The sequence below is a fragment of the Pezoporus wallicus genome, unplaced genomic scaffold (assembly GCF_028554395.1).
Source record: "Pezoporus wallicus isolate ANWC-B61680 ecotype Strahan unplaced genomic scaffold, APGP_CSIRO_Pwel_v1 contig_1438, whole genome shotgun sequence".
NCBI classification, from domain to species: domain Eukaryota; kingdom Metazoa; phylum Chordata; class Aves; order Psittaciformes; family Psittacidae; genus Pezoporus; species Pezoporus wallicus.
The window spans coordinates 1,586,056-1,601,831 of NW_026638681.1; the positions used below are offsets into that span (position 1 = coordinate 1,586,056).

At 34.3% G+C, this 15,776-nt stretch overlaps 1 protein-coding gene across 1 annotated transcript in view; it reads left to right on the forward strand.

The window, feature by feature from the left end:
* CFAP47 (cilia and flagella associated protein 47) overlaps window positions 1-15,776 on the forward strand; it is a 291,654-nt gene that overhangs the window by 114,975 nt on the left and 160,903 nt on the right. Inside the window, exons 40-44 of the mRNA XM_057411837.1 lie at window positions 1,671-1,821; window positions 2,721-2,809; window positions 3,904-3,990; window positions 9,747-9,823; window positions 11,858-12,003. Coding sequence (XP_057267820.1) covers window positions 1,671-1,821; window positions 2,721-2,809; window positions 3,904-3,990; window positions 9,747-9,823; window positions 11,858-12,003 — 550 coding nt within the window. The remainder of the gene's footprint in view (window positions 1-1,670; window positions 1,822-2,720; window positions 2,810-3,903; window positions 3,991-9,746; window positions 9,824-11,857; window positions 12,004-15,776) is intronic.

Here is a 15,776-nt window from a genome sequence, read left to right on the forward strand (position 1 = left end):
TTTTTATAAGAACAAGAGCTTGAAGCTGAGTTGTACAAATTCAACCTGGAACTAGCAAAAAAGATTTTCTCTAGAGGGGAAAAAACCTGTATCTGAATGACAAATTCTTTAACTGTTGGGGTTTTGCAAATCACAGGACATTTAAAATAGTGCAGAAAATGACCTCAGAAAGTAATTTAATCCAGCCTTATGCCTCAGATAATATGGGGTGCTTTCTCAGAAAAATGCTTCTGCCAAACACTAGTTATCAGAAGCAATGGAAGGATGGTTGGGTTGCACATAGTAGCCTGCAATGTAGAACTACTTTGGATTGTCTTATCTAGTGATTTCGGATCCCTCCTAACACCTTTTCATCTTTTTTTTTTTTTTTTCCCTACACTGGAGAACAACAAATAGAATTTGGTTGCTTGTGTTTTTGAAAGGTGGCACATGCTGAGCTGATAAAGAAATTAAGAATCTTTGGCACCTACAGTGTATCAGATGAAGTGGGTGTGGATGTAGCTAGTTATAATAATATGAGAATGAGCAAGATTATAGAACAATTCCATGAGCCAAATTTTTCTCACTTTACATTGTCTACAGCACAGATGAAAAAAAAACCAAACAACTAAGCAACTTTGTGTTTTCCCTGGTGTTGGCTTTGCCACAGAAGGCAACAGTTGACAGTTCAAATCAGATTTCTCTGCTGTTGCATAAGCCAGAGGGCAAAGATCAGGAAGAATGCTCCATACACTCTATTTCCCTGTCATTCTCATACTTGTGACAAGAGCAGACTCCTTAAAACTTGATCCTTAAAGTGGTTTTCAAAGTGGATGTCTCAGGCACTATACTTGTCTGGGAGCCTGCAGTCCCAGGATGCATTTTCCGCGATGTTTTGAATGGCAGGGTGACTTAGTAGCCTCAGACTCTGGGGGGCTTAGTAACTCTTCACTGTCAAAATTGATGTCTCGGGCCTCTGCAAGAGGAACGTGAATGCTGTAAGAGCTTCCAGCATTGGAACTCCATAACTGATTCTCAGAACTGACATCCTGAGACGTTTGGCCTTAGGAAGAACTTTGCCCAGTATCATACTCCTTTATCCTACAGGTTGAGCCTAGAAATCATACTGGATTAATTCTATTGCCTACAGTCATCCTTTCTGCAGTTGGGTGAGCTTTTCTGAGTTCTGCTATATCCTTTTTGAGGATTTTTTCCCTGATTTTCCCTGCCCATGGCAGGGGGGTTGGAACTAGATGATCTTAAGGTCCTTTCCAACCCTAACTATTCTGTGATTCTGTAACAGGATACCTGGCTGTTTAACTTACAAAAATCTGTTCAAGCAGGAGAATAAAGTAAATAAATCAATTGTTAACTTAGGGTAATACTATAAGGAAAGAGAACTTCCTGTGCTGGTGCATGTGGGAAGAAAAATTAAGCTACATGTTGAGGTCATAAAAAGCAATAAGGACTCAAAATTTTTCTTTTTCTATCTATATAGTTCTTTTACTAAAATGTTTTCAGGTCTTTTTAGGTAGGAGATTGTTTCCAGAAGAAACAAATCACTTATTTTCTAGCCCCTTTCTCTTACAAAGAGTCAAAAAAGTGCTTCTGAATTGATATTTCTGAGTAATTTCTGAGTCAAAATGCGGTGCAAACTATTTAAACTATTATTATTGTCATTATTTTGGTAGGAGACAAGCAGCTATAAATGTGGAATTCACTAGTCGCTTTCTACACCCTGCTGAAGCAATGTTGCTTCTGGTCTCAAAGAATGTGGGTGGAATAGATGGTGCCACGCTGACATTCTCTCTGAAGTCTGAAGTCAACCATATTGAGCCTGCTGTAAGTTTATGTGTGTATGCTTAACACTGCCACAAAAATATTGTTCTTATGTACCTTATATCAAACAAAAGTGAACCAAGCTGAAACCTATGAATTTTCAGGTTTCCAATATTAGCCTGTGTACATGTGTAGAAAAGCCTAGAGGAATACCTAAGATTCCTAAGGATATAAATCACACTTAGATCCTGAATAAATTTTAAAATTTTGTTCCGATTGCTCTGAAAATAGATCCGCACCCTTTTGGAATATGAATGCTTGCGGAAATTCCATTGTGAAGGTGGTGATATGCTTCAACCTAGTCATTTCTGCTGTCAGATGTAGATGGTCAGCAAAATTTTGTTAGATGTTGCTAGGTTTATTTGTGACCTTAGGCATTCTGTAGATTTAAGATGTATCCCAGAAATAGTAAGAGCAGAGATAGGCATGTGTTTCAGCATTTGTTATCAAACATTTCTTGAGAAGGTGTGGATAGATCCTCTTCTGAACTTAGATGGTGTTTATACAATTATCTCTCTCTTTTTGATTTCTTTTTTTTTTTCACATGACTTTATCCCAAAGCAAAAGACACTGATGTTAGAAAGAAGGATTGGGGCAAGAGAAAAAAACAGAGAGAATGTAATGATAAGAAAGAAAAAGGATGATAGCTCAATTCTGGGCCTTGTGCTATCATTTGGAAGAGTATTTAAAATGTGGTGAAGTTTAATGCATGTTTAAGAAGAAATAGGCTTCAACTGTTCTTTGCTGGCAACAAAGCCTAGCACTTAAATTGTGTTAATTTTGTAGTCCCCTGTAGTCAAACACATGGTTCTATTCTTTGTAATGTTTTCCTGTGTATGTATTATTCATGAATGTAGGTTTGTAACTTTTTCATATTGATAAAATTTTTTATTCTCTTTTAGGATATATTGAAATGCAAATCCCCATGTTATGAGCTGAAGAAAGTTACCCTAAATGTTACCAACCCCTTCAGTACTGATGGCATATTCAGGTAGGTGACGCTGTAAATTCAGATCTTTAATGATCATTCTGTTTTATCAAATCTTTTCCATAATTTTCTTCTTCTTCTTAAAAATGCAAAACCTTAAGGTTAAATTATAGGGATTTATATTACCAAAATTGTTACAAGCACTATGAAGTGGAAGCTATTGTCATGAACAAAAAAGATAAATAAGCTTTAATTGAAATTCATCTCAGTGTAAGCAATAAAGCTAGAGCTTTAATCAATTGGAGTTCATGAACTTTGCTTGTATTTTTGTGTTTGGCTGAAGTCCAGCAGAATTCCAAAGAGAAACCAACCATGTTAATTAATAGTTGGTTATTTTTCCCCAATCTGCTTTATCCTGCTGTTTTAAATTATTAAGCATGCGAAAGTAAAAAACATGGTTTTGCCTTGGGGCTTACAGCACTATCAGTTAATCTAAATTTTCATTTATATTCGTCATAGATGTGACAACTGCAGAGTTATAAGTATTGCTTCACTTAATATAAAAGAGATAGAGAGCTGTGCCCCTGTGTATGTGATCTGACTCCATATTTTTTTCTTTAGTCTATAGAGTTAAGGATTGGTTCATGTAATTGATTTATTTACAAGAGCCATTTCCAGTAATATTTTTAGCTTATTTTACTGATCTGAGTAACATATGTGTTGCATAAGCTGCAAATTAAATTTCTTTTGCCCCTATGGAGTGGGTTTGATACAGACACCTGTGACAGGATTGTTTTCCCTGCTCCAGTCATGTGCCCTGGCATAAGCCTTGTATGTGTGAATCTTATGAGTTTATTTAGCATCTGTCTTTTTTTTTTAAGTTCTTGAGGTGGTCAACAAGGTTGTCTTAAATCAGTTCTATGACATGGATTAACTCCTTGGCCTAAATTGTGCAAAATGTTCTAAGTTATTAAATAAGGAAGAATGAAAACATTAATAAATTTTTTTTAAAAAAGCTGTTAATTTTTTTTTTCAGTACTTTTAATGTATCTCTAATTGAAAATAATAAGCTTATTTACCAAGCCTTCATTTAAAAGAATAAACTTAATGTTGTCTTCATTCTGCAAGTTAAAAAATGTGTACTAACCATACCCCAGGGTCACTTTGCTGGAATCCACAAGTTACTTAATGCAGCCAGAGGAGGTATATCGAGTGAAGCAAGCAAAGCAAGAGCAAATTTTCAGGTAAGCTCTAAATGGCAATTGCTAATTATAATATAATGAATTGTGTAACATTTTAATAACACATTACAGATAACTGTAGAGAAAAGATAAAGATATTGGGATAGGGGCAACTGTGGTGACTTAGGTGACTGAAACTGAAAACCAGTTCCAGTTCAGTGCAACAGGATTAGTTCCGATTCTTGGCATGAAGAAGGTAGAGATATTTGAAGGTGCAAGAGTAAGGTCAAGTTTTTAATTATAAATATGCAGTGTATAGAATTCTAATTGTGCTGAAGTGTAAGATATTACAGGTTCAGTAGGCTCCTGGAGATGCAAGAATAGGGTAAGAGGTTATTACTGCAGATATATTGATATGTTAAAATAATTTTATGTCTAGACATTACTGCTAGCTGACCATGGAGAGATTTTCTAACATATGAAATGTGGAAGGAGAAGGAGAGTTCAAACTAAGTGTAGTACAGATAATAAAGTGCCAAAGAATGAAAAAGAGAGAGCAACTGGAATGAGAATCAAGGAGGCATATAGAGAAAAATCCATGCTTGACTTAACGTCTGAAAGAAGGTAGTTCAGTCTTCAGTTGTTAGACAGTGAGATAAATACCAGTAAGCTTAGATGAACAAGCAGAAATCTTGGCAGGCTTTAAAGAGGTGAGATGTAAATCAGAATCACTGATAGTCAAATTTAAAGGAGAAAAAGAGAATCAAAAAGGTTTAAGAAATAAAATTTGTGGCACTCTCTAGAAGTGGCCCAGCATAGAGAAAGAGTAACCATAAATATCTAAAACAGTGTTTGGAACTTGATGGGTGTTAGGAATTGCACTATTATTTTAATAATTGACAGTTTAATAGCTCAATTTTTTCAGTCATAGACTGAAAATATTAATTCTAAGCCCTTTTCTTTGTGTCTACATGCTTTGAACTTAATAATCTCTGCAGGTCCATGTGGGGTTCTTGGTCTCACAGTTCCTTCTGTGTCCTCCAGATGTGTTAGATGCACTGCTTTAAACACTGTAGCAAGCTTTACCTGGCAGGCAGTCCTTTTACCTACCACCTTTCCCCTCTGGCAGTATCACAGGTGCCCAAAATGGTGTTATTCACACCAAAAAGGAGACCAGTCGTTCAGTCACTGTGGCATGGGCTGATCCTACTGTGACTGGAAAGGCATACCAATCTGAAGCTAGGGCCCATATGAACTATATCCTTACTGGGACACAGTGCTGTATAAGCCAAAAAACCACCTAACAGTGACCCATGTCTGAGGCAGGGTGTCATTCAGTTGTTGCAGGCAAGACCTTTTTGAACATGGGGAACTGAATGATGTTTGGTGAGAAGGATAGATTTTTTTCTTTCATCCAGCTGACAGTTTTTCTTTTAAGTATACTGTGATAAAAGTGCCTGGATTTTTTCAAGGTATGAACTTTTCTATGCTTTTCCAAGCCCTTGGCGCTTCAGTTATTACCCTTGGTCTACATCTGTGTACCAGTATGGTCTGCTCGCTGTGGGAGGAGAACCAGGTGGAGAAGTGCACACCACATGGCCCAGGAATTCTGATGTAAAACTATCTATAAGCAGTTTTCAAGCATGTTGGTATTTTGAATTATGTCCATTAAAAAAGTATTGAATGACAGTAAAGTTCAAGGTTACATTTAATAGCTAACTTTCCTTCATAGATTTCCTTCTGCAGAACTAACAAGTGTAAAGGTATGCCAATGATTCACTAATAATCCTATTCTAAGACCACAACCAAGCCGTTTAGAGTGTGCATTACAGTGTTCATGAGTCATAAAAATGGCTTATGATTGCAGAGACTGATTTGCAAAAAAAGCTGTGAATGTGGATAAATATTTTTACATCAAGGAAAACTTTATAACAAAAAAAGGAAAAATTAATAAATTTCAAAGCTAGCTTTGCAGAATATTGTATATATCTTATTTTTTTAAACAGAGATAATACCCTAGCATTCCAAATACTTTTAATTTTTCTGACTATTGTTCTTATACTTTTGTTCTAAGCGGTTTCATGTGTCAAGGAAAGAGTTATGTTAAACAGAGTATCTATGTTTATTGACTAGCCTGGCAAGTCTCCTATAAAAGCAGCTCTTCCCCTCTGTCAGACCAGCTTCTCCAGTAGACCTAGCTTCCCAAATCGAGTTCCATGTTCTAAATAACCAAGCCCATGACTGTGGCACCATGGTTCTAACCATTTATTAACCTGCCAAATCCACCTGCTGTAGTCTCTGATTTCACAGTCATGACTTGGTATTCTAAGATAAAGCATTAAAATATATGATGTTTTATATAAAATTTGTATGTTTATATCTTTATGTGAAATACTCATTTGTAAGTACAGAATACATAGTTGTACTTGCATACATCAGAGATCATTTTCCTTTCTGAAAAATAGCCTTTAAGTATAGGTATTAAAATGAATCCCCAGGGTAACATATTCTGAGAATTTTACAAGTCCATTTATTTAAGGCTGTGTTTTTTAATTAGCCTAGCAAGATTAACTGTTTATTTTAAGAGAGACCCAATAGCTATCAAATGCTGTATGTAATAATTATTTGCTATAAGCTGGGTCATCAAATTTTACTGCTATGGGAGAATGACTTTTATGTGTAGGTAATATTAAACCTGAGTCTAGATCTGAAACTCGCAGTATTTTTTTTATATACATTACACAGTATAGTTTTCAGCAGATTTGAGCTCTGTGCTTGTTGTAAATTAAACAAAACTCTCTTTCCATAAATGTAAGTGCACAGTCTTAACTCTTGTTAAAAACGGTAGGAAATATTTGTGAAGGATAGAAAACCATATAAAGTCGCATCAAGGAAATAAGATGGTAAGGAGCACAATTTGCTTTGAGTGGATGAAAATAAGCAAATATTCTGTTGTAAGTTGTTTTCTGAAGTGTACCTGTTCTTTTCAAATACACTTGAAAAGCAAATCTGTAATTAACTGTTTTCTCAGACAAATCCTTGATTGCATTAAGTTCATTGTGAATGATTAACTACACTGTTAGTAAACATAGATAATTCCTCTATTTTTCATGTAAAATAGGTACAGTGGAAGGGGCTTTGTTGTTCCTGGGTTTTTCAGTCCCCTCTTTTCAGAGCTATGACCTTGTACAAATGAACCTTTTATGTGAACAAAAGTAACTAAGTGAAGAGGAGAATTTAGTAGACATTTTTAGAACTTGCTTGAAGAGCTTCTCTTATGAGATTTGATGCTTCCTAGAAAGACCATGAACTACATATTGACATGGGATTTTACATCCCTAATGCCTTATTGTTTGGTATAAATTCCTCAGATACTCTGAGCCAAGAGAAAAATTAGTGATTGTACAGAAAATCATGGAAAATTATGTGTATTCTGTGACTAGAAATATTGTAAAGTATGTGTAAAAAAGTGAGTCTGAAATGTGGTTTTGTTTTTTTTCCCCTCGTATAATAATTCTTGAGAAAAAGAAAAAATCTAAGGAATATTTTAGGCAAGAACTTTTTTAAGTAATTAATTTCTACTCTAAAGATGCCACATTCCATCTGTTTGGATCAGCACTATAAGTAAGAGAAATTATTTACACCAGGCAGAGACAATGGTAACAGCAGCCCCCTATTTTTAGCCATGAAATATTCAAATATTCCACCATCTTGTGCTTTTTCTTTAATAATTGAGCTCTGTTTCTTCTAAGAAAAAAAACATGGCTCAAAAAACCTTAACTAATTTTTACACTATTGATTTGTGGTAGTTCAGGAATACTTGTTATACAGAATTGTGGGATTCCAGTGGGATGTTTCTGATGGTTTAAATGTGGATCTTGAACATTCTGCATTGAGTTTTATTAACATTAGTGTAAAATCCGTGTTTTACTTAGCCTTACTGATTTCATTTGTAAAAAAATGGCCTGTCTTACCTTAAATACAAAAGAAGTGTATTTCCTATTAAATTTCTTAAACATATTGCTGTCTTGGTTAAGCTAGCTGATATAAAGTCTCCCCAGTTTTATAGTAAGATGTGTTGTGATGTGTTCTTTCAGTATTACAATGTAGCTGTCTAATTTAAAAATAAATCTAAATAAACAAACAAGCAAATAATAAATATGATCTTACATCTTATTTTCAAGACTGCATTTTCAAAATTAGATTGCTATTTAAAAATCAATAGGGAAAACACGCAGGAAGCTTTGTTATATATTTACAAAAAAATATAGATTAATTATCTATCCCTTGTGAGTTGTAAACACTCATGAATAGGCGGGAGAAGGCTGACAAATCAATACACTGGATTGTCCAGTGTATACTTGTATGTAGTATATATTTGAAACCCTGGTTCACAGTGAGTTTATTTAAGTACCTTAGAGAATTTATCAATATATGTGTGATTTGAAGTGAAATAGTGTGTCTTGAAGAATAGGAATTTAATTCAAAAGTTGTATTTAGTGATAAAGTTTTCTAAATTAATTAGGGATTTTTTTACTGTTGAGGTATAGTAGGACAAAAATCAAAACATCGCTGTTTTACATTCCAAATAGAAATTTGGAGACATCTTTCAAAGCTAGTGATACATCCTACTATATAAAAATTTTTCAAATGTTTGATTTGCAGATTATAAAATTTAATCTTCATAATTATTAATATTCTATGCAGTACCTGAAGTCTCTGCATTTAATACATATAAATGAAATATTAATGATAAAAATATATTTTCTTAAAGCTCTATTGACTTTACTGTCTAGGAAGGGTTAAATATAGGACTTTATAAAGCAGTGAACCTCTTGTGCATTTCCAGCCAAGATCCACAGTCTACATTCTCTTTATTTGCAAGTGAAAGAGGAATAATTCCCTGCTATCACACTATGTTATTTTTAAAAAAATATATCCCCCACAGGAAAAAAATTCAAATTTACATGGTGAAATACTAGTCCCTCTGAGGTCAGAAATCTGCTGCTGCACTGAACAATAAATAAAACCAACAGAATTAAAAGCATTAATGTGTTAATTGGAAAAAATGAAATGAGATAACATTTCAACACTTCCTGTATTTCACAAAATTAAAGCAGTTAAGGCCTGAACCTTTTTTTAGAGTTGGTAATGTTTCCCCCACAGAAACACAGACTTCTGTTGAAATCAGTGGAGCTCTTCACAGGAGTTTAGTTTCTCATATTGTAAGAAGCTGCAGTCTCAAGACATGTCCACAGGTCTGAAAATATAAGTCCTAGTATGAGCACAATGTATCTGAACTGAATTTGATTTGCAGATATTTAGATTTATTTCTATAGATTTTTTTTTTAAAAACTGGAAAGACTGAATGGAAGACAACTGAGAGCATCAGAAGAATGCAGGGCCTTGCCACTTCATGATGTACCAGGGAACAGTTCTTTCCTATCTTCATAAGATATTGATAGAAAAGAACTGGAATGGAGGTCTGCAAAGGTGTTATTGAAAAGGAGTAATTTTGACTGTCAGAATATAATTGTACTTTTTTTAACATGGAATTTTGCTTATATGAATATTGCAGAGATATACTGGTTAAGTGAAGGGAGCATGTTCTGGTTCTGCTGTAAATAAGACTAGTAACTTAAGTGGCAGAGGTACTATTCAATACTATTGGTAGGTAGATGATTCCACAATGTGGATTTTTTTTTCCTGGAAATATTTGCTTTTCAAGTATTTATTCATAGAAAGGAGAACAAACCTAGCTCTTAATAATAGAAATATCCAGCTTTAGAATATTGCTTTCATTTTTTTTTTCCTTTTAGCTCTAAAAATAACATATTACATTTTAAAAATGGTGCACTGCCTGAAGATCCAAATGAAGAGATCAACTTAAATTGCTGTAAGTACCTGTATACAATACCTCTTGTGTCAGTATGGTAGAAATTAGATTGTCTACCTAGACAAGATTTTGACATATAAAGTATGTTCAGTAATTATTATTTATAGAGAACTTATCTTCTTTAATTTAGTTAAATAATTTCTAAGGTTGTTCTAGGGATCAGGCATTTCTTTGCCTTATTTCCTATGAAATATCAGTCCACAGTTCTGTTAAAACATACAAATGTAGAGCTACAGCATTTTCTGAGACTGTTGCAAATTTTTAGGATAGCCTTATGAAATTGATTTTGTCCCCTTAGAAAATATTAGTTTGTGAGGTGATATGGAAAGCAGATTTGTAGTCCAAATAATTTAGCCCTTCTATATACATTGATTAGCTCAAATTGTATTCTGAGATGTGATTAAAAGCCAACTAATATGAAGTTCATAAAAATAAAATGTATGTACCCCAAGTAATAAAGTGGGGTACAACTATTGTACCAGTTTGTGAGTAGCTTACAAATGTTTTTATGGCTTTAATCAGATTGAGACTACAGACATTTTTTATGGCGTCTCAGGTCTTTGGAAATGAAATTATGCTTTCATTTCTTGTAGAAGTGCATTCCTGCTTTAAGAATAATTCCCCTTTATTCTCTCAATACCATGGCAAGCGAAACCTAAATAAGAGTCTTCTTTATGTGTTGTAAACCCTGACCTGAGAGAACATGTATTATTTAAACTAGAGGAATTTTTTATTTCTTTTTTTTTATTTTTGAGCAGCCATAATAAAAAGGAAGAAAATGGAAAAATAATTAAAAGAACCCCAAACCAAAAACAACAAAACAAACAAAAAAAACCCCAAACCAAACCAGAAAAACCCAAACCCAGCCAGACCTCCCCCAAATCCCCCTACTTATTAAATGTTGCTTTTTGGGCAATTGTTTTAGTTTCACAAAATCCAGAAAAAAAGTGAGGAGAGAGGGCTCTCACAAGACTAATTCAGTCTACTCCACAGTTTTACATACTTTGAATGAGAAAACCTTGAACGGAGACAAGTTTGAGAGTTAGTGCCTTCGGTAGTAAAAAATTAGTTGCTGTTAGGTCTGCCTTACCCTATTTGATGGAAAATGGGACTTCTGTCCTCTTGGTATTTGTGTGTGTGTGTCATTGTTTATGTAGGCTTTAGAAACATCAAATTAATATCAAATTTAACTGTTGGTTAAAGCATGAATATTGGGAAATTTGTATTTTTATTGTTTGGAAAAAAAATTGAACTATGCAGAGAAAAGATGGGTGGTGGCTACACCTTTCTTCAGCTTGGTTCTTGGTGGTTTTGAGGGGTGAATCAGTTCTATTTAGAGTTTGTCATACTTTTTTTTACATAGTGTTCACCCATTTCTGTTGCTTTCACTTGTACATCTATTCTAAAGTCTGCAAGCCAAGCTTGAATCAATGTCTGGTTCTAAGGTAATCCATATTATCAAAATATGCTTAGCAGATGAAAAACACATAGTGAGAAAGTAGTCAGACTTTGCCAAATTCAACCCCAAGATTCTTAATGTCTATGAAGAAAGCACTTTCTCAATTTGTGAAAACAATGCAAAGAAAGCAAGCTTGCCAGTACTTTTATCTATACTAGAGGATTTCAGACTATAACATAACATTGTTACTGCTACTAATAGCAAAACTGTTTGTTTAAATGGTAGTAAACTGTACTCTTCTTTCTGGCAGTAGTCATTTACCAATAGTCATATAGGGTGTAGATCCTTAAAGAGCTTTTGATGGTGCTAACAATTTTCCTAGGTCTTGTTTCATAGCACAGAATAAGAACATGAGTAGTTAGCAAAATCAAGTATTTAAATAATACAGCATGCAATACTGCAACACGTCTGCACAAGTGTAACTGAAGATACTGATTGCCAATTACAAATGTGCCTTAGATACTGATTACTACAAGAGGCTGTATACAGTATCCTTATATGTAACCTTAGGGAGCTACATTATTTTACAACCTGTGCTGTTGCATCTAAACAACCATTTAAACTTATTTTAACAGCTGACCAATACAGCCTCCTGCATGAGTTCTTCAGTCCAGTGGAAAAACTGTTCTTGGAAGGGAGAAGTTCTGCAGGCTTAGATATTCACTTCCTTCCCTTTAATCTGGAAAAACGTTACTGTAGTGTCATTCTGGCTAATGAACTGGTAAGAACAGAAAGTATGAATGGAAGGTGGTTTTCATGTGATTGCCTTATCAGTTAAGAATTGGGCTATGTTTGCCAACTGTGTGTGAATAGGGTAAGTAAATATACAAATTGGTTATGTACATATTTTAAGGAATGTATTTGAATGCATATGCAGTTATAAAGGTGTGATCTATATATGATATTATTATAATTCATGGAGGAAAATGTTGCTCAAGAGGTTGGTCAGAGACTAACATAAGATTGGATGCTTCAGTTAAGAAATTTAAACCAAAGTTTACTGCCCTTTTATCTTCACATAATTAGAATTAAATGAAATGCTGCAAGTTACTTTTCATTGTAAAATGATTACAAATAAAAGTAATACTGCAAGGAATGTTATTTTGGTGGCTTTTCTAGGCAACTCATGTTAAAAACATATATAATTTAAATAATTTGTCTCTATGTTGGAGCAAGAATAGTGCTTTAGGATGAGACATATGCAGGAAGAGGATAAAGTCTTTACTTCTCTCCATCTTTTTCACTGTATCTAGGATATGATGTCAAAGTAGAATAGTAATTATTTTCCTTGCTCTGTCTGTTTTTTAATTTGACTGCCAATCCAGATTCTATGCAGTCCTTGTGCTAATGAAGGAAAAACTTTTGAACAGATTGTACATCAATACTGACTCCATTACCTTTCAATTTCTCTTGATTCATGTAGCCTGGTTTTTGCATATGTATTTAATCAAAATTAATTTCATCAAATTACCAAGACCTGGTTTTGACCAACTTTCAGAGTTTAAAGTTTGTACACCAGCTTCTTTGATGTTCCTGTAATCCTTTATCTCAGCGGTCCCAATCTTATTTATCTGTCTTTATTCCATCTTCTCACAGCCCTTTAAACTCACTGTTGTGTTTTGTCTCTATCCATCGATGTTTTTCAACACCCTGTGTTTTTCTAATATTCTTTTATGTGTGGTTGATCTCTAGGCTTATATTCTGCTTTTTACTTTCATATGCTACCTCTGTGTTTCAGCTTTCCCTCTGTGCAGTTACATGCATCTGCCATTCTCTCTGACATGTTGTCATGATTTGTAACAATACACCCGAAACTAAATGACTTATTCTTTCCCCCTGCACGTTCTCCGCTTCCATATGTTTCATTACTATAGAACAGTACAAAAGACTTCTGCTAGTGTTTAGTGTTTGTTTTTATTTTTTAACCAGGACTTTGGCTATGCTGCTTGGCCAGCTTATACTTATTCTTGCTTTTAAAGGAGAATGAGACTAATGAAATAATGCCCAAGCCTGTCTGTCTGACCCTGTTCAGTATTTGAAACCACTGGCTGAAAACAAGCCATATGGCTGGAAGTCTAAAGAGTGTGCAGTTCACTTAAGTTTCTTAAAAGTAACCAGAGAGAGAGAAGATAGTCTGTCAAAACCTATAGTGAGACAGTGAGCTCATGCCTCATTGAGACCAGTGAATAACCCACAAAAAGGCTGTGTAAATGTCCCCATGTCAGAAGATAGTGAACTTTGTGGATGGTTCAACAAAAAAAGAATCCAGCACTCAGCACCATTCAGAAAGAGAAATTATTAGGAAAGAAGTAGAGTAAAATGTGAAATCTCAGTATACCTTTCTGAAGAGCTATGCTGTACAGATCTTGAATATTGTGTGTAGTTCTAGTCACCCCAGGAAATAATACAATGAGGATAGGGATAGGGGGAAGAGAGAGAGAAACAAGGGTAATTAGAAGGATGCAACAGTTTCTTTACAGAGACAGATAATTAAAAAAAATAAATCCTATAATTAATAAAAGAGATTGTTAAGGGGAGTTACAGGTACATAGCACAGAAGTCTATACACTGGCTAAGAAAAGACTCAAGCTATATTGGGTATAGAGCCAGAAAAAGAAATAGTTTAGTGAATAGAGACATGTTAATGGGAGGAAAGCAAATCTAAGAGATGTGGTCAGAGATATGGGATGGTTATATTTCATGTGGAAAGGGAAAAGAACGTTTCTGACAGCCCCAGTGTTGCCTCCATTGGTGATGTAGAAACATTTAAATTTAGACACCTAGCTAGTAATCATAATTTTTAACCAAGAACAAGTTCACCTTATCACAGTAGGAAGCATTAATACCTCAGAGAAGCCACCGTTATGTCCTGTATGGTAAGTATTGCTGGAACACCTGGTCTTTCCATCCTAGCTAAATAGGTAGGAAGCATTTAAAGGCTACTGAAAGTACAAGATTTTCTATATGTAGCAGTTCAGGTTAGAAAAAGTCCCATCTACATAAATGTATCCTTTGTAAGACAATGTGGTAAATCTTTTAGGGAAAAGAGAAACTGCAAGATAGCTGGCATGATTTTAGAGCTGTACAGTAATGGCACAGGAAGAAATTGGCTTTCTTAAATATTGTGTATATGGCTGCAATATTTCAATCATACCACTGTCTAATTGACAAATAAGTGTAACTACCATGTTGAATGAAAATCAAATAGCTTCATACAACGATGAGACATATCGTTCAGGTATGGACTTGTGCTATATATAACCTAAAAAAATAAATAACCAAATATAGCATTTCTGTAAATTCTTCCTATTTACCTTCCTACCCTTTTGAACAAATGGACCAAAATAGTAATCAAAGACTGCTTCTTCATTACAACCAACAAAGAAGGTACTGAGGTTCAAATCCCCAGTTTGACTAGGAATCCTATCTGTCATTGCATTAACTATGTATCTGTAATAAAAGCAACAAGATACACTGGTTCAAGCTTGTTGACCTGCTTAAGGATGTTGCTTAAATTCTTTCAAAATAATCTGGGTGTTAACTTTTCTAAGGTTTGAAATGACAGCACAAGTTATTTATAGCATTTTCCAAGGACTTGTTTCAGTATTTCTGTTTTTTTTTTAAGAAAAACATTCTTCAAATTTTTAGCATAGGTCTTTTCAGAGAAGAAATTATATACTGGTTAACATAACTGGATTGCTTTTTCTCTGTATCTTTGTTTCTGAGAGCTAATTTAAATGTGAACATCTCAGGATTGCAATAATAATAATTTACTAAGTCATACTTTGAGAATGTCAGTCCAGACCTTCACAGCTAAATGTCTAATGTAGAATTAAGTGTTTTATTAGGAGAACAGTTTACTATATGTTATTCTTAATTACTGACTTGTGTGGAGAGGTGCAAATTCCTGGTAGCTATATATTCTCCTGAAATATCGGTTAGGAATGGGATTAGATAAATAGCTAATGGTACTTAACAGCTGTTTTCTTAACTATTTTTATTATCAGTAAACCCTACAAAATGTTGATGATATTCTATTTGCAGCTTATAGAAAATTGAAATATACAGCATTAAAACCATGGGGATACTAGCTAAACTCTCAACATACAGTGAAATACCCATTCTATTCCATCAGGAAGCATTAGGAAAAACTCAGCAGAAAGAAAACAGGATTTTCATTCTATGGAGATCAAAAAGCAAGAGCTCTTCAAAGCAAAGAGGGAAATGGGGTTCGTTCCTACCTATAAGCATACTGATATCAGCAATGACAGGAAAAGAAATTGATAGTAAAATGGCATCCTAGCAACCAGAACCTTCATGAAATTACTTGTATATACTGTGAGCTTGTTAGCAGTCCTTATGGAGCCAAATAACTGTGTCAAATAGGAATAATTCATGTTTAAATTGGTTCCCAGGAGTGGCTATTAGTTTCTGTGTGGGAACTCACTTTTGCTGTAGGTTTCTTTAATCCTTCCCAAGGAAGAACTGTCTGAA